This window comes from Mustela lutreola, chromosome 2 (assembly GCF_030435805.1).
Source record: "Mustela lutreola isolate mMusLut2 chromosome 2, mMusLut2.pri, whole genome shotgun sequence".
NCBI lineage: Eukaryota > Metazoa > Chordata > Mammalia > Carnivora > Mustelidae > Mustela > Mustela lutreola.
This window is the reverse complement of record NC_081291.1, coordinates 68,707,287-68,726,809: the sequence shown is the minus strand read 5'-3', so window position 1 is coordinate 68,726,809 and position 19,523 is coordinate 68,707,287. Positions and strand designations below refer to the sequence as shown.

At 40.8% G+C, this 19,523-nt stretch overlaps 1 protein-coding gene across 19 annotated transcripts in view; it reads left to right on the top strand.

Annotated features, from left to right (window-relative positions):
* ARPP21 (cAMP regulated phosphoprotein 21) overlaps positions 1–19,523 on the top strand; it is a 154,732-nt gene that overhangs the window by 101,125 nt on the left and 34,084 nt on the right. For all 19 annotated transcript variants that reach the window (XM_059162152.1, XM_059162166.1, XM_059162159.1 and 16 more), the window contains one exon: positions 2,500–2,626. In XM_059162152.1, coding sequence (XP_059018135.1) covers positions 2,500–2,626 — 127 coding nt within the window. The remainder of the gene's footprint in view (positions 1–2,499; positions 2,627–19,523) is intronic.

Here is a 19,523-nt window from a genome sequence, read left to right as displayed (position 1 = left end):
CACTCAGCACCTTCCTCTCTGGGGGAGAATGATGATGAGCCCAGAGCCCATGTCCCATTTGCTTCATGATTGGAAGCTGGAATTGCTAAGAGATGGCCAGTGCTCTGCCTGGGAGAGGTACTGGATGAAGGTTATCAAACCTCTAAACCAGCCTGCAGGGTGTCAAAGAAGTTAGGGTAGGAGAAAAAAACAAGAACAAAACAGGACCACTGAGTGCTAAAAATTGAGACTCTCCTTCAAGAGGTTATGCTTTCATCCAAACCATTAGTGTTCATCAGGAAATTTTGAAGTGTTTGAACTCTGTCCCTTGTCCCTGAAGGTATTTCGTGTTCCATATTGAATGTGAGAGAAGAGACCAAGGATTGGGTAACATATTTGTGAGCGTCCACTGAATCAAGTCACAGATTTTCCAAAAGGAACAAACTATTATTCTTCCTAAAGAACATAGAAATAAATAAAAGGCTCATGAATAAATTCCGTAATAGTTGTTCTTGTTCTTAATTTAAGGAAGCATCTAATGTATAATGGTAGTAATCTTTAATAGCTTCATGATTTACCAGAGTGTAACTAAAATCCATTATTACATTAGGGTTCTTTGGGGTTTTGTTGTTATAAACTCCTTACAAAGGAAGGGAGAAACAGGAAGAAAAAAAATAACCATAAACAAAATGTGCAATCAGTTAGTTGCCAAATACTGACCTGTGTTCTCTCAAGACTCGTTCAGTCCCTTATCCTTGGATATCCATATTGCCAGTCAGAAGTAGAATTCATAACAATTCAGGGAATTGCAAAACCGTAGCTCAACACACTCTAAGTTATCTTTTGTTTCTATGTTATGCTAAGTCAGGAAAGGATGACAGATGTGTTTCAATAGCAAGATTGAAATTAAAAAAGTGTTTCTTATTTGACATAATCAAATCAGAAAGTGAAATACTCATGAAAATCACTGTTCTCAAATACAGGTAGCTTGTAATTTTATTCTGTGTATTTGAGAATAGCACTTGTAGGCTGGTCCTAGTGTACCTCTATTTACACTTTCAAGAAGATGATAGAAGAATGGTCAGAAGGCTAGAGATGAAAAATTATTCAAGATCAGTAAGAGAGCAGCCTTAATATAAATGAACTGAGGCAAACAAGGAAGAATTTTCTTTTTTTTTTTTAACTTTTTTTAAAAGATTATTTATTTATTTATTTGACAGACAGAGATCACAAGTAGGCAGAGAGGCAGGCAGAGAGAGAGGAAGAGAAGCAGGCTCCCTGCCAAGCAGAGAGCCCGATGCGAGGCTCGATCCCAGGACCCCAGGATCATGACCCAAGCCGAAGGCAGAGGCTTAACCCACTGAGCCACCCAGGTGCCCCAAGGAAGACTTTTTAAATCAAAAGACATTTTGATCGGAATCTTGTTGGAAGTAATTAGAGTATTTTCAGTCATTCCTAGTCAATAGAAAGTGACAGTAGGTGGCATAAACATTATTTTAAACATATTTCCTTCTGTCAGATGGAATGTAAATTCTTTTGGATACTGGTGCTGTGCTAATCACTCTGCCAAGTGCTTTGATAGACTTGACCATATTTTGTAATTCCAACCCCTGCTTCTTATAGGCTAGTGATTAGCAGCTTTCACATCTCACTTGTGTTTCCATTAGAAGAACAATTCAACTTAGACGTAATATTTTAAACTATTATAAACTTTTTGTTGTTGTAGATGACTATTACATGCCTCCCCCCTTTTAAAAAAGACTTTATTTATTTGTTTCTTTGAGAGAGAGTGAGCAAGGGAGTGAGAGCACAAGGGGGCGAGGTGGAGAGGCAGAAGGAGAAGCTGGTTCCCTGCTGAACAGGGAGCTGGATGTGGGACTCTTGATCCCAGGATGCTCGATCATGACTTGAGCTGAAGTCAGATGCTTAATCACCTGAGCCTCCCAGGCACCCCTGTTTCATTCACTTTTGTTTCATTTTGAAGACACAAAATCCAGTGTTTTAAGACAACAACCGTTGTGTTGTTCAGGGCTAGGTCAGCGACTAACGCAGGACTCAACTGGGGTGGTTCAGCTCTGCCTCGGACGGTCATGGCTCCGACAGCTTGACTGGAGCTGGAACATCCAAGATGGCCTCACTCCCATGCCTAGAACGTCAGCGTAGCCTGCCCCCTCGGGGTGCCTGTCTTCTCTACATGGCCTCTTTCTCCAGCCGGATGACAGCTAGCTGTTCGTCCTGGGTGAGCGGAAGTGCAAGTCTTAGGGATCTGGCTTGGCCATGGCATTGGTCAAAGCGAGTCACAGAGCCAGCCCAGATTCAAGGGCTTGGGGAATAGATTTCACATATTCATGAAAAAGGTAGCATGAACACACACAGAGGCCCAGTGGAAGCATTTGCTGGCCAACTTTACAGTCTACTAAGATTATAGTATGTCATGAGATGACCATACATATTTTGCATCAAAAAAGGTTGCTTCGTATACATTTCTCACTCCCTGTGGCTTTTCTCTTTCTTCCACAGATGTCCGTGTATTACTATCCATCTGGTCAATACCCTACCTCAACCACACAGCAGTACCGGCCCCTGGCCTCCGTTCAGTACAGTGCTCAGAGGGCTCAGCAGATGTCCCAGGCAGCACAGCAAGCAGGTACTTGTGGTGTGTTTCCCATGTCCTCCTCTAACCCAGGGATTTTTGCATGTAAATCTCTCCGCTGTCCTCTTTGGATGAATATCCAAGCTTGGCTATTTAAATCGCCGCATTTTCCCTTACCCAGACAAGATAACAGAGCGTTGGATTAACTCTGTGTGGAAAAGTAACAGGTGCAAGAAGATGAAGCCCACGTCACTCCAGCACCCCAGACTCGCATGCTCAATACAGGCTCCATGAATTATTTTTGGATCTTCTTAATTTCTTTTAAAGCAGAGGGCCAACCACATCCTTATCTTCCTAGTTCATACCTTTCCTCCCCGCCCCCCCTTTTCAACCTGAAGAAATCCTTCCCCTGTTCCCAAGGCTAAGGGACCCAATTAGGTTGTCTCCATACTATCCTAAAAAGTACTGTCTTTAGAAGAAGGCCCTAGACACTGCAGCCTGTGTCCCCGGTAGAACTCTTGACTCCATGGCTCACTTTCTCAAGGGCCACACGCCTCCCGCCCAGAGCTTGGCAGCCACTGTGCAGTGGGAAGGGGGGCCGATACACTGTACGAGAGTGAGTAGCAGGTCTCACAGTGAACCGGTCTCTTTCCCTACTGTGTCACACTCCTAATGGCATGCCGGTGCCCAGAGAGCAGCAGGAACCCAGCAGGGCTGAGTGACTTGTGCTAGGGAGAGGCTTGTGTCCTTCCTGCTGACCACTCTGCAGGAGAAATGGCTCATTGCCATGCTGAAGACTGCCCGCCTGGGAGACCCCGCCTTCCGTAAGTAGGTTGTGTGTGACAGCTGCGCTCCCACTGCCTCCTCATTGACTGTTCCACGATCTGAGTTCTATGCTGATTCTATGTATATGCATATGTGATATGTATGGGATATGTGGCATATACGGTAGATGTGCAATTTTTATTAGTGGACAAAACGCACAGTCCTGGCCAAGGGTTTACATGAATAACAGACACCCTGAGACTAGGGTGTCAGATTGGAGAAATGATTCAATTCATCTGTACTGCAGATGGGTATGTGGCCTTTGGTTCATCTCATGACCTATTTAAAGTCTGTGGGAGAAGTATTAGAGAAATACCTAACTGCCAGCCAAACCTACTGTTGTCTCAACACTGTAATAGTTTGGGGGGGTGGAAATAAACATTGACCTCTGGACTGATTTTACATTTTTATAGTAATAAGAACACGAAAAGTTGATTTTTTAATTTTCTTAAAGATTTCATTTCTTTATTGGAGAGCGGGAGAGAAAGGAAAAAAGGGGGGAAGAGGGAGAAGCAGACTCCCTACTGAGCAGACAGCCTGATGCAAAACTCGATCCCAGCACCCTGAGAACATGACCTGAGCCAAAGGCAGGCACTTACCTGACTGAGCCCCCAGGGGTCCCAACACAAAAGGGTTTTAAGTGATCAGTTATTTTAACTAAAGAGTTTGGTAATACTTTCTCTGATTGTTGGAAAATGTTATTATCTCTATCATGTGGTGGTAGCTATTTTGTCAGTTTAGATATATATTAAAGGACTGCTTGCAGTCCTCCTGCTAATGTTTGTCTGAGAGTTAATTTATGATTTCCTAGCTACTGGTCCAGAGGCTACTGCGAAGTTTCCCTTTTGGTTACCAATGCCTGTAGAAAAAAGATGCAGCTATCGAATGATACTGATTGACCAAATTTTAGCTTACTGCCATTATTTGACAGTTTCCTAAAGAGTTATTTCAGACTTGTGGTGGAGTATATAGTTCCTATGCAGGCATGTGGTTACAAACATTCTGGAACCTACTAAAACCTGAAAACTCCAGATCTGTGTGAGGGCTGAGACAGTTGGATGAACACGTTCACTGGGCAACAGATGGAGACTCAGGACAAGCCCCAGTCTCCCCCTAACGCCTCTCCACTGTCTTCATTGATGCATTTCAATATTAACAAGAATGCTGTGATATTTTTCATCTTTTTAAAAACATTTTGGGAGAATTTAGGGGTGCAGAACCTCCCCCCATCTCACAGAGACCTAACTGGCCCCAACTACATCTCATGGCAGCCTGCAGACATTGACTTGTCTCATGCTCCCACATCACCATGGAAATGCCACCCCAAGGCAAGGTAATGACACCATCATTAGAAGGGTGCATTTTAAAGTAGTAGAATAGAATTTTTCCCTCAAAATAGAAGTGCTTCGGGTATCAGAGAGATGAGTGGAGTTGAGGTGGTCTGTGGGAACTGGGGAGAAGAGAAAAAGGAAATGATGTGCGAATGATATCCCCCTGGAAGTGACAGCATAGACATATACATGAGACTTTTGAGACCACCACACCCAATCTCAATGCAGTTTCCACCATGGTGTTGAATTTGCTGAAGGCTTGGGAAGACCTTACTAAGAATCACCTCTGCTAATAAAATCCAGGCCATCCAGCTCATGCCAAGGCTCCGGGACAGTATGTAACTACAGCTAGGAGGGCACTTGCTGTCTCTCACTAAGAGAGACTTCCCAAAGGGACGCAGTGGTTCTTTGGGGGAGCTGCAGTTCCTGGAGGAGCTGGAAGATAAGCCCTCGCTATCTGTAAAGCGATCTCAGGACCAAGGGTGGGCGGCCTCATTCCACAGTGACATCCTGACTCTCTGGGACCAGACCTTCTCCCACCTTCTCCTGGCCTGCATCAAGGGGTTAGACATTAGTGCGGAGCCAATTTGCCTCAGTTATAACCAAATGAGAGTTGAATCCTCGTTTGCTTCTTGGCATTGTTCTTAATCTTTATTTAATGGTCATGAAAACATTTCTTCTTTGTCCCATATTCTTGACCAAATTGAAATCTCTGTAAGTCACGACATCTTTCCTAGGCCTGAAAACTACACACACTGGGTTTTTATAAAGGAAATTGCATAGTCTGCAACTGGCTAAATAGGCCACTTGAATTACCCTGAGGCCCAATAGGGGGATGTAAATTCTTCCTCCTGATGATTTTTTGCATTCGATGTTGCCAACAGGTGATAGAGGTGCTCAGCCTCTAGAAGGAGGCGTCACTGGTGGGGGCTACAAACAAGGGTCGTTAATGTTCAGAAATTTTGGAGGACTTAAGTGATTGATTTGAACATGGTATTTGGATTTTGAAGCTACATATCCAGGGAAAGTAAAAGCCATCAATACAGAAGTGTCTCTAATGGGGAAAAATATGTTGTCAATTTAACATCATCAGGTAACCCCAGTAGTGAAGGAAGATACTTTTCTTTACGAGAGCGTTGTTGAAGACCTGAAGCTGTACAGAAAGGTAGTTACCAGGTTCGAGCTAAAAAGACTGTGGTGTTGAAAGCCTTCCAGCCCTGGAAGAATTGTAAGTGAGGTTGTCGCACCTCACTTACAATGGGAATGGGTTTTTCCCTGGGGGTCAAATACTGAAATGGAGTGCTGGTGAGCAAGCTTTTGTTTCATCATCTTTTCAGTTTACTTAGCAGTCAGTTACCATATTGTGTTTAGTTAATACCTATGTTGCTATGGTTTTTTATTCTGGTTTAAAAAACTTTTTTCTGTTTGTTTGTTTTTAAAGATTTTATTTATTTATTTGAGAGAGAGCATGAACAGGACAGAAGGAGAGGGAGAAGCAGACTCCCCACTGAGCAGGGAGTCCAACATGGGGCTCCACCCCAGGGCCTTGACAGCATGACCTGAACCACAGGCAGATACCGACTGAGCCACCCAGGCACCTCAAAAGACATTTTTAAGGCCATAAACTTGTTAGTAGTAATTATAGCCACCATCAGTTAAGGCTCTAAGTGGCTGGTTGCTATGTTAAGTGTTTACAAACATTGCATTGTTTCATCCCCACCACAAATTTATATGGGAAATAGTAGCTGTGAGTACTCGTGTTCAGAAATAAGTCCCTCTGTGTGCCAGGGCTGATCAGACTAGGAGAAGCACCCAGACTTGCCTGGTTTTAAACCTGCACATTTAATCAGTTTATCATAATCACATAAACCTAGTTACTAATGTGCCTTTCTTTACCGTCATGGTTGATCTAGAGAAACGAGCACAGGGAAACTAAGCCCGCAGGCCCCTGTCACAGAGGCAGATAGCATCTAATTAATTATCTAAGTATGCACGTTGACTAATAGCAGAACAAATGGGGGACTCTGGACTCAGGCTCCCGACCCCCCACAGACTTTCATATTCCTTTGCAGAGCTTGTCACGAACAGCACATGACAAGAGCTCAGCTGAGACATCTACATGCAGATCACATATTGAAAAGGAGAAAGAAAGAAAAAAAAATAAAAGAATTTGTCTTGAATCTTCTATCCAACTCCAAATTCCCTTTTCAGTTTAACTAAAAAAGAAATATATGTAGCTTTATTCTCCACTCTCCACAATCTTGCACATGTTCTAAAAGCCACAAAAATGGGCTTGTAAAGTCCTATATGCTTTCATAAGTGGGCATGTGGGGATGAATAAATCCTGGTTTTGGTATCAGAATACTGATGGCCTCATAAAATGAGTTGGAGTGTTCCCTCCTCTTCTGTTTTTTTGGAAGGAATTCTATAAAAATGGTGCTGAATTAAATGTTTGATAGAATCCTCCAATGACCCTGTCTGGCCTAGAGATTTTCAGAAGCATTATTTTTTACTTTTTACATGAATATAATTCCTAGAGCCTTTAATTATGACATTGTTATAGTTAAAAAAGTATTCAGATGATGGGTCTCATCTTTGCTGAGTTTTGGTCCTTTGTGGTCATTGAGGAATTGGCTCATTTCTTCTAAGTTGTTGGACTTGTCAATAAAAAGTTATCAGTGGTATTTCTTTATTATCCTTTGAATGGCTGCAGGATATGTTGGGATATCCTGTTTTTTTCTTCCTATTGGTGATTTTTAAGTTCTCCCTTCTCAGTTTTGTAAGTCTTGCTAGGTTTATCAATTTTATTGATCTTTTCAAGGAACTGCCACTTTGTCTCATTTATTTTCTCTATTGTTTTATTGCTTTGATTTCATTGATTTCTGTTCTTTTTTTTATTTTCTTCCTTCTGCACACATTAGCTTTATTTTGTTTTACTCTATGTAGTTTCTTGAGGTAGGAAGTGAGATTATTGATGTAGGACTTTTTCTCTTTTCTAATGAGAACATACATAGAGCTATAGGTTTTCTCCATAGCCTTTCTTTAACAATGTGGCACATATTTTTATGTGTTTTATTTCCTTTTCCATTTTCATTCATGTGTGTGTGTGTGTGTGTGTGTAATTTTTTGTGAGATTTCCTCCTTGATCTGTGGATTAGTTAGAGGTGTTTTGTTTAATACACAAGTGTTTGGAGATTTCCCTGATGTATTTCTGTGATTGGTTCTCGACTGATTCTGTTGCAGTCAAAGAACATACTCTGTATGATTTTAACTCTTAGAAGATTGTTGAGGTTGGTTTTATGGACCAGGATATGGTCTAACTTGCTGAATGCTCCATAAGCTCTTGAAAACAATTGGGTGCTCTGCTGTTATTTGATGGAAATGTTCTAGATATGTCAATTAAAATCCTGTCAGTTTATTTTGTTGTTCAAATCTTCTGCATTTTTGCTGATCTTCTGCTTACTGGTTCTATCTGTGGCTGAGAGGTGATATTCACAACTCCAATTATAAGACTTCCTACAGTCCTGACCTGAATCTTAAGGCCAACGTTACCCTCAGTTTCCCTGAAGTCTAAGGATGCGGGGGAGCCTTCGAAGTATTCAAAGCGTGTTATCATTTGTTGTTTTTCTTTCTTTTTTCCCCCTCAAATACTTAATATATGTTTGATTCCCTAGAAAGAGGTGACAGTAATCCATAAAAATAGTCTGGAAGGAAAGGGCCTATGACCACGGAGGTTTTGGTCAGCTGTTCCCAGACACTGTTGCCTACATCCCTCACTTGCCAGGCTTCCAGTACTTTGCTTAATGACAGTGATATCTCTTTAGGTTTAGGTAGAAGAATAATGTAGATTGCTGTTTAAAACAGGCAGCCCAACAGTGCTGCAGGAGAACCTGAATTCTTAAATGTCCTTGAAGTAGAGCAATAGAAAGATAGAAGGAGGCAGAGCAGAGCAGGAAAGGGTGGGGGGGACACAATGCTTTGTTTATACTGCATTTATAACTGCAGAACAGCCTTTGGTGTAGATTCTGAAAACTCTGGAGATGCCACTTACCTCTGCTTTTTAAATCCTTTTCCTGGCCCCCTCCCCACTCCCAACCATCTGCTGAGTGCTTCATTTGGGGTAAAAACCAGTTTCATAGAGCACTTTCCATAAAAATGTTTTACTTTTCATATTACAGCTTAGAAATCTTAAATAATGCATCATATTGCAAAAGCCAAGGTAGCTTTGGGGGGATTTCTTAAGCATCCTTAGTTTACTTCTGCTCCAGTCCTGTCAGGACTCTGGGTTGGTTAAATGATGAGCCAAACCGCCTGGCAAAGCAGAGTTGGAATCCTTGCAGGAGACAGTGACAGAGGTCTTGAAAATTGTTTGAGTCGCTTGATTCACTCTTTCACTTATATTTAACATCTCCCTCACTCGGATTCTCTCTTACACTATGCTAAACAGCCATCCTGAGGTATGAATAGTAGAGACAGAATTTAAATGCTTAGTTTGGTTAAATGAGGAAACCAAGGAAGGTCAGCCTCCTGCCTGGTGTGGCATCTTTCTCCTCAGAGCCAGAAAGGGTGGGGAGAGGGGGCTTCTAGTACCTCAGTCTACAGATTCAGTGACAAACATCGGTTTCAGAAACCCAGCAGGCTTGCTCAGTGTGACCAATTCTGACTTGTGAGATTCTGCCTTTGGATATTTGAACTTAGTACCACGGGCACATTATGTGGAGAGCGTGCAAACGAGAGTAAAACAATATCCAGAAAACTTGGGAAACATGTTATCACCCCTCCCCCTTCCTAAGGTGGAAATTGGAGCTTCCACACCTCTCAGAGTATCATTTTTTCTCTGTCCTGTTAGAGAATCAGGAAACAAACTCTGCAATAGCCTTCCTGCTGTCCAGTTGATGAGAGAGAAGAATGACGGATACAGATAAAGAACGTCTGCAATAAATTAAAAATATATGTAAACAAAGATCATAGAGAAGTACACTGAGGGAGGAGAAAACCAGGTCAGGGAATGTAGATCTTGTTTGTTTTATTTTGCTAACTGATGATAGGATAACAACCTATTCCAGGAAATCTTTAGGGTCACTCTGACCTTTAGGATATAGATTGCATTGATTCAAACCTCCTTTCTACATAGGCAGAAAACCTTTGGTGTGCAGGGAGTTCTTCACTGAAGGCTTGTAGAATAGCAGGGTTCAGCCTGTCAGAAATGCTAGCTATATAACAGGCCATTGGATTTTTCCATGCCTCTCTGGATTCCTGAGAAGAGCTTGTAAATGCCATTCTCAGCCCCTCCCCTTTGAGCATGTTTAAGGGAGCGTTACTGTGGTCAGTGCTCCCTAAACTTTAATGAGCATATATACCAACAAGGATCTTGATCAAATGCATTTTTTTACCTCAGTAGTTTTGGAGTGAGTCCTGAGATTCTGCATTCCGAGCACACTCCCAGGGGATGCCAATACTAATGCTCCACCATCTGGAGAGCAATGTCATAGATAGCAAACTTTTAATCATGGCTGGCCTGTATGTAAGCTGTTGCAAAGGGAAAGAACCTACCCACATTCACTCTTTTTTTTTTTTTTAAGATTTTATTTATTTATCAGAGAGAGAGAGAGAGCGAGCACAGGCAGACAGAATGGCAGGCAGAGGCAGAGGGAGAAGCAGGCTCCCTGCCGAGCAAGGAGCCCGATGTGGGACTTGATCCCAGGACGCTGGGATCATGACCTGAGCCGAAGGCAGCTGCTTAACCCACTGAGCCACCCAGGCGTCCCCCACATTCACTCTTTGATTTGATATTATTTATACTTTAGGCAACTACTTCATAGTTAGTATATGACTCTTACAAATTATAGCTAGTATTTAGGATTAGTGCATTAATGTTTACAGATCCAAATTTTGAGATAGAAAATAAATATAACATGCTTGCACAACACAGCAGGCACTCAGAAGTGTTGAAAGAATTAATAATGTGTGTACTTCTTTTCAAGTTATCATGAATGCGGAGGGTTAAGTGGCTATATGTGTCGGGGTATGTAAATTTGAGAGAGAGAGAGAAAGGGAGAAAGAGAGAGAGAGAAGAGAGTGTGTGAAGATTGAGAAGGCTAAACGGAAACCTCTCAGTTGTTCATCTCAAACACGAATAAGAACCAAACTGTAGCTAAATGTTTTAAAATCAGATAGAGAGACAGGGCAACAAACCAATCCATAGCAACAAACAAATACACACATTTTTGAAAGGTCAGACATTTGCCCAAGGAATAGGTCAGAGACCCTTGGGCTGCTTGCACGGGAATAGTATGTTTGGATTTGTGTATGCTTAGCAATTTAGGAGTTTTTATAAATTTAAAGAAATAATGTTCCCATCAACACTCATTTCAACTGATTAGTTTTAAAACTGTTCAGATGGCAGGGAAGACCCAGTCCCTGAAACTTGCTCATAGGACCCTCTGTTCAAGGCAGCTCCTTTCTTCAATCACTTAGCTCCCTTTTGAGTGTTTAACAAAGGAATGGATTCGGTGGCATCTCTGGCAGAAAGATGTCATTATCTGTGACACATGTGTATTTGAAAATAGACCAAAACCACAGCTCCTTTCCTGATAGGCCTGCATGGAAGTTCAATAAACAGTGATATGTTTAGCTTTTTGCTTCTTGTAGTAGTACTATTTTTGTTGTGATAGAATATTGTTCATAACAACATCTCCTAGTAGGAAAAAAGATTATTGTTTCTTTAATGTTGTTCTGAAACACATTTGGGATGGGGCAAAATGTACCTTAATGTAGTCTATAAATTTATTTAACCAGAGCACTTGTGTAAAGTTGACAGTGAATCCTGCATTTTTAGCTTGACTTATTAAGCAATGTCAATGCAACTGAGAGTTTTATCTTTGAAAAAGCCCTCCTCTTTCTCTGTTCTTATGGTATTCCTCCCCTTGACTTTCTTCCCCTTGGGTATGGATGAAGATGGGATGAAGGACCATCAGAGCTAAAGAAAGTATTTGGGATACCAGTGTGACCAATAAGACACATTAATTTCTAGACAGTGGGATTTTCTTTCTTAATCTCAAATAGCCTTCTCCAAACTTAATGGTTTTAAAAAATATTTGTCTAGTTATCCTACATATAATTTATATGTATTTTAATGCTTAAAGCCTTATTAATCTCTCTATATATTTTTAAATACATTTTTAAAAATGTATAACCAATAACCACTCAGAGAAGCAATGCAGAAATTGTTACACTTGACCAGTTGAGGAAGACATTCGTACCCTGGGTGTCTGTATTTTATGTTACTAAAAGCAGAGCGGGTCGATTATCAAAGAGTTGCACGAGGACTTAATTGTCTGATTTCTGTTAACATCAGTGGAAATCACATGGATAAATCCTTGCGGAACATGCTGTTCTGAAAAAATGAGTCTGGAAAAGGTTTCTATGGAAATGTTCATGTGTTTCTTTCATTAATTGGTCTAATTATTCCATTTACAGAAATGGGAATGAGAAGTATTAAGCTGAGGTTATGAGAAAGGTTAACAGTATTAGGAGCAAAATAAGAATCGTGCTATTTTTAGGTTTGAAAGCCGTATAGGTAACCAAAACAGTATAGATGGCCAGGTACCCTCCGTCCCCTAGGAGGTTATAGTAAAAGGGATTTATTCAGCATGTTTTGGCACTTTGCATTTTATGTACCTTTTGGTGTTTACGTACTCATTTGTTATGCAGTTAAGCACTACTGGTGTGCTTCGGATTTCTGCTTTTCTGCAAAGACAGGGAGTAAGATCATAGCATTATCTTTTATATTTTTTGTATTATGCAGCCAAAAGTGGAAGCAGTAGTTTGTTAGAAAAAAATAAATTTTTGGTTTAGAGATGAAAAGGAAAAAAAGGTGGCAAAATAAAAGCACATAAATTGTGGGGTTTCCCCCCAAATTCTAACATTCCTGTACAGCTTTCCTAAGAAAGACTATGAAGTCTAGGAAAATGGTAAGAATCCAAACTACTAGTTTCAGCTGGTCAGGTTTACCTGATAGTTTCACTGAACTAAAGGCAGAGAAGTTAGGGTATTTTGTAGCGCATGCAGTCTTGGCCCATCCTTTTAATTTTCTCTTCCTTTACTTTCTTGTTAATTTGTTGCCAGTTTCTTGTTAATTTCTGCAGTGAGCTTTGCCTTCATCTACAAATTGCCTTATTTTTTAGCCCCTCCTTTCTTTGGAAGCACTTTGTTGCTTTAGTTCTTCATGGTATTCATTTCTTCCCCATTTCCAAATCTATCTTCTCATTTATTTACTTTCTATCTTTAATCTCTGGATCTCTCTCTCTCTCGGTTTTCTTCCTTCTTTCCTTCCTTCCTTCTTTCCTTCCTTCTTTTCTCTTTCTTTCTTTCTTTCTTTCTTTCTTTCTTTCTTTCTTTCCTTTTCTCCTTCTTTCTTTCTTTCTTCCTCCTTATAATAAACATGTTTTTCACTCTAAACTCTGGCTGATCCTCATACCATGTTTTAGTTGTCTGCATTTCTTCTCATTTTAATTTATTAAACTTATTTCTTTCCATTCCACACACTCTTTTCCATTACAAGATAGAACACCTCATCCCTCTGGAGATATTCATGATTCAGTGATTGAGAAGAATATGCTGGGTTTTTCCCATCCTTCTGAAAAGAGAGCATACAGAGCTCTAAACCGTCTCCTCTCCACCTTGCTGTCTTTAGAGCCAGCATAAAGTTACACTCAGCGTTGGTGACTTCAAACTTGGAAATTCGTAGTGATACAAAAGTGAAGAGCATCTTGAAGAATGTTATTTTTATTTTTTGTTTCCCAAATTCAGTGACGCGGTGGTGCCCACAGGAAAATTGTCAGGCTTCTGGACGGTGTTTAAATTTGCTCCTTCAGATCATCAGCAAAGGAACAGACTCTAATCACCCACTCCAGCCCTGAAATGCCATGGGCTTTCGGGTCCATGGGAATGTTTCATAAACATCGTAGTTCAGAGCAGCAATCTCTATAACCCAGGAAGGCTATAGGATTTTGTGAGCCTAGGAGAACTAGTAACATTCTAGAAGAAACACCATGACTCACACACCCTCTTAGTGCCAGGTCGTGGGGGAGGGGTCACATGCTTACAACTAGGGTCACTAATTGATTCAGCTGTTACAGCATGATTCCATGGTGCAGGCATTTCTGCATGTCTGTTCATTGGAAGAGCATGTCAGCTATGCTCCAGCCTTCACACTTCAGCTCTCGTCCAAATCCCTGAAGCTGCCCCGGGCTTGCCTCTGTGGTCTCTCCCAGGTGCTATTCCCAGTTGCCTTCTACCGTCCCTGGCGACCGTGCTGGTTTTGATGCCCTTCAAGGATTGCCACCGATCCCTAGTTGCCTACTGACCTCTTCTTCCTGATTCCCTCCCTGTTCTCTTGAAGGCACCTAGAGACTCATTATAATTGAATTTTTAACGTTCTCCCAGATGCTCTTACTCTTGTGTTTTATTTTTATTTTTGTATTAAGTCCAGCACCATTGCACTTCTCATGAGCCATGTGGGTCATAATTGTTTTGAGAATAAGAAATTAGTGGTAGAATGAGAGGCCAGAAGAGAGCCCCAAATGCACTTTGCAAGGTAGTGGAGTGGAGCACATGTTCTAAGCTATTGTAAGAGCGAGTGGTGGAATTGGCCCGCCAGTTCCGAGCCGGCATTGCGTGCGCCGTTTTCCAAGGATAGCAACTCTCCAGTATTACTCTAATTACTCACCTGCACGCAGAGGGTGTGAAGACTATGTGGTATTGCACTACGGAGATCAGAAAGCAGGAGGCGCTCTTCAGTGCCTCTTGATGGATGCCCTGATTTCCCCAATAGAGACTAACTAGATCTATCTGGTCAGAAAGGCTCAGCTCCTACTGAGGAGGTGACTCAAAAAGAACAATCCAAAGTGTGAATCAGAGACAGAAGCTCCTGCCTTGCTGAAAATTGTGCTAAGAATTAGGAGGAAGAGAAGATTGCTTTAGTGGGTAATTTTTGTTGTTTTCTTCTGCACATGTAACTTTTACAGACTGTCCAAACAACACAGTACTTGCAGTAAAGGATGTTTTAAAAAAAGACACAAAAACTCCGTGCCAACACAGTAATGGGTAATTTTTGCCTCTTCATTTTCTGCCATTGAGCTTATGTATGTACACATAATCCACACATAGATGTACTGCAACCATCGATCACGCCACTTCCTTATAAATATAGCATTTTTACTCATTCAAAACTCACTTTACACTTACATGTAAACTGATTCTTCCCACATTTCTGTGACATGGATGTTTTTAGAAGTAAAACTGTATGTGCGGATGACACGCATATTTACATAAAAAATTCTAAATAGTGCACAAGACAACTACTAGAATTCATTAGGGAATTTAACAGTATTGCAGAATATAAGGACAATATATGTGAATCAATATTTAATATACAATATTGTTATATACTGGCAGAAGACAAATGGAAGATTTAAAAATTCAATTTGGAATAGTGTGTGACATAATTTGAATAGCCATGATGGCAATCACCCTGCTCCCAACTCTGTAGGCCCAAGGGGTCCACAGCATTCCCTCAGTCACTGGGAAGTGTTCCCAGTGAGCTCCAAACACCCACCTCACACAGTCTTCTAGAAAAATAGCAATTATAACATGAAATATTCCTCAAAACAGTCCTTGCATTCCTGATTTCTCCTTCAGAGAAGAAGTATATAAGGAATGAAGGGGTGGGGAGGGGACTAAAGCTTCCAAATATCTCATTTATCTATCTTGTTTAACTTCTTTATCCAACAAATATTTCATAATTAAGTGTTGTTATTGGCTTGCCGCTGCTCTTCCCAAGCAGGGAGGACTCCACAGCAATTTCAAGGTATTTTTCCACCTTCTGCCAAGAGCTTTTGTCTTTTTAATTTTCCATTGTTAAGACTGATCCAATTCAAGGAGCTCATACTCTTTGAGTTGGAGTCTACCTCAAGTGGCTCTAGGAATGTGCCACACAAAGGAGACGGTTTCCTTGGCAACAGGAATGTGGCAAGAAAAAAAAAAATCCGTGGAAACCTTTGCTTCCTATCTCCTTCCCTAGTGCCCCTCAACACTGCTGTTTGCCAGGCACAGAAACTACAACTGAGACAGGAATCTCAGCTCTTGATCAGCTAACCACTGACCACAAGGTACCACTGCCGGCCCCTGGCTCTGTTTCCCCATCAGGAAAATGGTTCAGCTGTGAAATGGGCCTTTTCTCATGATTGCCTTTATCTGGTCTTTTTTCGACATTTAAAAATAGTGAAAGGGGAAACTGGGTTTTAAGATATCTGTGTGTGTGTGTGTGTGTGTGTGTGTGTGTGTGAATGTGATTGTCATAATGAACTGAATTTAAATGACTGGTAGCACTTACTTTTACATTTATTTTCAGTCTCTGAAATTTGCATCAAAGGTGTTTTTAAATCTCTGGCAGGACATAATAGCATGTTTGGTGACTGCTGTGAAAATTAATGTATTAATTTGGCAATACTCATGACATACTTATTAAGTATACTTCTAAATTAGCTCCCATAAACCCAACATGCCTTTCTCCCTGCTATTGAAAACAGTAAGGCAAAGAGAGACCTGTGAATCTATAGGTAATCTATGAGGCTTAATTTCAGAGACATCATTCAGTAGTATGGGGATTAACTAATGTGATTTTTAGTTCTGACTTCTCACTGTGTGCCAGGGTATCAATAAAACCGTATCAGGAGCCAAAGGTCTGATTTCCGATTTCCACTTTATCCCTCTTCTTTGTATTTTTTTCCTTCTGAGAACAATGAAAGAGACTCTGAATACTGTACAGTTGTTGATTTCTAAATTATTCTGCTGCTGAGCTGGTCAGTTATTCAAAGATATTCAAGGGACTGTAGGCTTTCACTTACTTTTCTGGGTAATTGAGCCACCTGTTCCGCTTGGAACTTTAGGAATTTAAGAGTTTGCCCATAGTTAAGCCTCTTATTCAAGCACCAGTCTTCAGCCCAAGTTAACAAAGCTCAGAGAATTAGAATCTGCTTTGTTTGTGTATGGGGAGTTTGAAGGGGGGAGGGGTTGTGGTATAAACAACTTGACTTTTTTTTTCTGACACTTACGGGGTCTAGAAGTCCAGGGTCAAGTTGTCAGGCAGTTTTTTTTGTGTTGTTTTTTTTTAAGATTTTATTTATTTGTCAGAGACAGAGAGAGGGAGAGAGAGCGAGTGAGCACAGGCAGACAGAGAGGCAGGCAGAGGCAGAGGGAGAAGCAGGCTCCCTGCCAAGCAAGGAGCCTGATGTGGGACTCGATTCCAGGACCCTGGGATCATGACCTGAGCCAAAGGCAGCTGCTTAACCAACTGAGCCACCCAGGCGTCCTGTCAGGCAGTTTTGGTTTCTTCTGAGGCCTCTTTCCTCGCCTTACAGAAATCTGCCCATTTTTTCCAAAGTAAAGAATTGAGGAGAGATAATAAGGTGGGAAACCTATGTGCTTTGCCAAAGCGTTCTTAACAGTGTTGTCAGTAAGTAACACGAACACGTTGTATTGTTTTACCATCAGCTGGAATTAACCAGAACAGAAACAGCATTTCTGTGTTCCTTCTCATTTGAGCCGCTCTAATGTTGCAGGAATTACATTATACCTTCAGGAGCTAGATGGCATACATTAAACCTCACATTGTGTCTGTGTGTGTTTATAAGAGGAGATTAAAAACCTAAAAAGGGCATGTTGGCCTTTATTCAAGAGGCTGAATACACAGAGTAAAACACAGAGTAAAAAGACACCAAAAGCTTTCTTTCTTATTCTTTTCTTCTTCCCTTTGTGATTGTTGTCTTTGTTGTTGGTTTGTGGTGACAGTAACTGACTATAAATTATGTGAATCGGTAATGCCAGCTCTCAGCACCCCAGGAGCTCTCTTCCTGTTCCAGCTCACACTGGTGGCCCTCAGGGTCTGCAGTATTGTCTTGAAGACTGGCTATGCAATTCTGTACATTTGCCTGGTGGTGACAGCCAGCACTTGTAGGACAACTGCCATCTGGCTCTTTCTGCTAGATTTGCAGCAGAAGTCTCTGTTGGGTTTGGGGAATGTGGGAGTCTCCAGGGAAGCCAGAACCTCTGTGAAATCACCACAGATGGCTTTATTTGGGGAGCTAACAGGCATGGAAGAACAAGTAGGAAGTAGAAAATAAATCAACTGGGAGTTTCATGTCCGTTAGCCTTCAAGGGACTTAAGATGAATTTCATTGATTTATTAGAACTTTATTATGTACCTGGAAGAATTTGGAGGCATTGTGAAACCAAAGGGAAACCTTAAAGATTTCAAAATTATAGACCCTATTATGGAAGAGTAGATGGTAGACTTTTCTTCAGAAAAGGTGGCAATGTGATAGAAATTAGCCATGGGAAAAATGCAATTGCAGAGCTCCTAAGTCATTGTTTTCTAAGAGATGTTCCACCCATATTAGGATGGGGAGAGGAACTTATAAAAAATCAGATAACTGGATTTTCCTAAATAGCTGAGGGTTGGGCACCACCTCTCCTCAGAAATTACTCAGTTTTTATGGGTACGCTATATTTCTCCAGTCTCTGTAAAACTTTTTTTTTTTTTTTTTTGGATACTAAGTATAACTAATTCTAATGCTCAGACAGTCAGACAGATTAGCTTTTCTAAAATACATTCTTAAGGAATTAATTTGCCATTAATATTCAGGTGGATAAGGGTGATTTCATTTCTCAGTCCAAACAAATCTACTTTGAGAGTTCTCCTGATTTTTATTTCCTTCCCTATGTTCTAAAGAATTCATGGGCGGGATACTATCAGGTTGAAACTGGTTGCAGATTTCCTTCCACATTTTCCAAGGTGTGTATGTTGCCAGGAATACTGTCTGATAAGGCAAATGTTTGTTTCCTCTGGATTTAGGGATGTGTTCTAAGAAGATTCTGAGTAGAAGGTGGTTGAATGTTTTGATGGAGGAAAGGTACATGATAAAAGTGGCATCTGGCCAGCAAGGATGATGACTTATAAAGCAAAGTTCCCTTTTGTGTGTCTTCATAAGTGTTTCTTCTTCATATAGAAACATGATGACATTATAGAGTAATAGAGTGGAGATAGGGATGTTCTGTTGAGAATAGCCTTCCTGTGCTACCTTCTCTTCCTCTGTGCTTTGATAAAGCATGGAGGTGTCCCATTGAGACAGTCCACAAGGTTGGTGTTCTCCTCTGTTTTTAAAAGGAATATTTTAATTTTGTCTGAGGGAAAAATAATCTGAGTGTAACCAGTGTGATTCTTTATTATTAAATGGTAGAAATTGGGAGCTAGGATATCATGGATTTCCAGAAGGTGGAGACTGGAAAGGTAACTATAGCCACCAGTGATTTTAATGCCATGAGCAAAAAGGTTTCATCAGGCTATATTGAGTTCTGTTTCTACAGGTTGAATTTCCAAGTGAAAGGCAAATATCAATTTTATATCCAGGCACTTATTCAGCAAGTGTTTATTGAATCCCTAATAAGATGATCAGGCAGAAATGCAGTGGTATCTGGAGACACAGACCTGGTGTCATCTCATGCTGAAGACATTTGCTCTATTCATCACAAGTCCTCTCAAATCTGTTGCGATTTTACAACATGTTTAAATAGCAAAGAGCTTTTTCCAAACACAGAGCCCTCAACACCAAAGTCAAAGACTTTATAGTAACCACAAACACACTCACACACACATATGAAATATATATCATTATTCTTACACATTTAAAAAAAAAATGTTTCCCCAGAAGTTAGTTGATATTTCTTCATATATT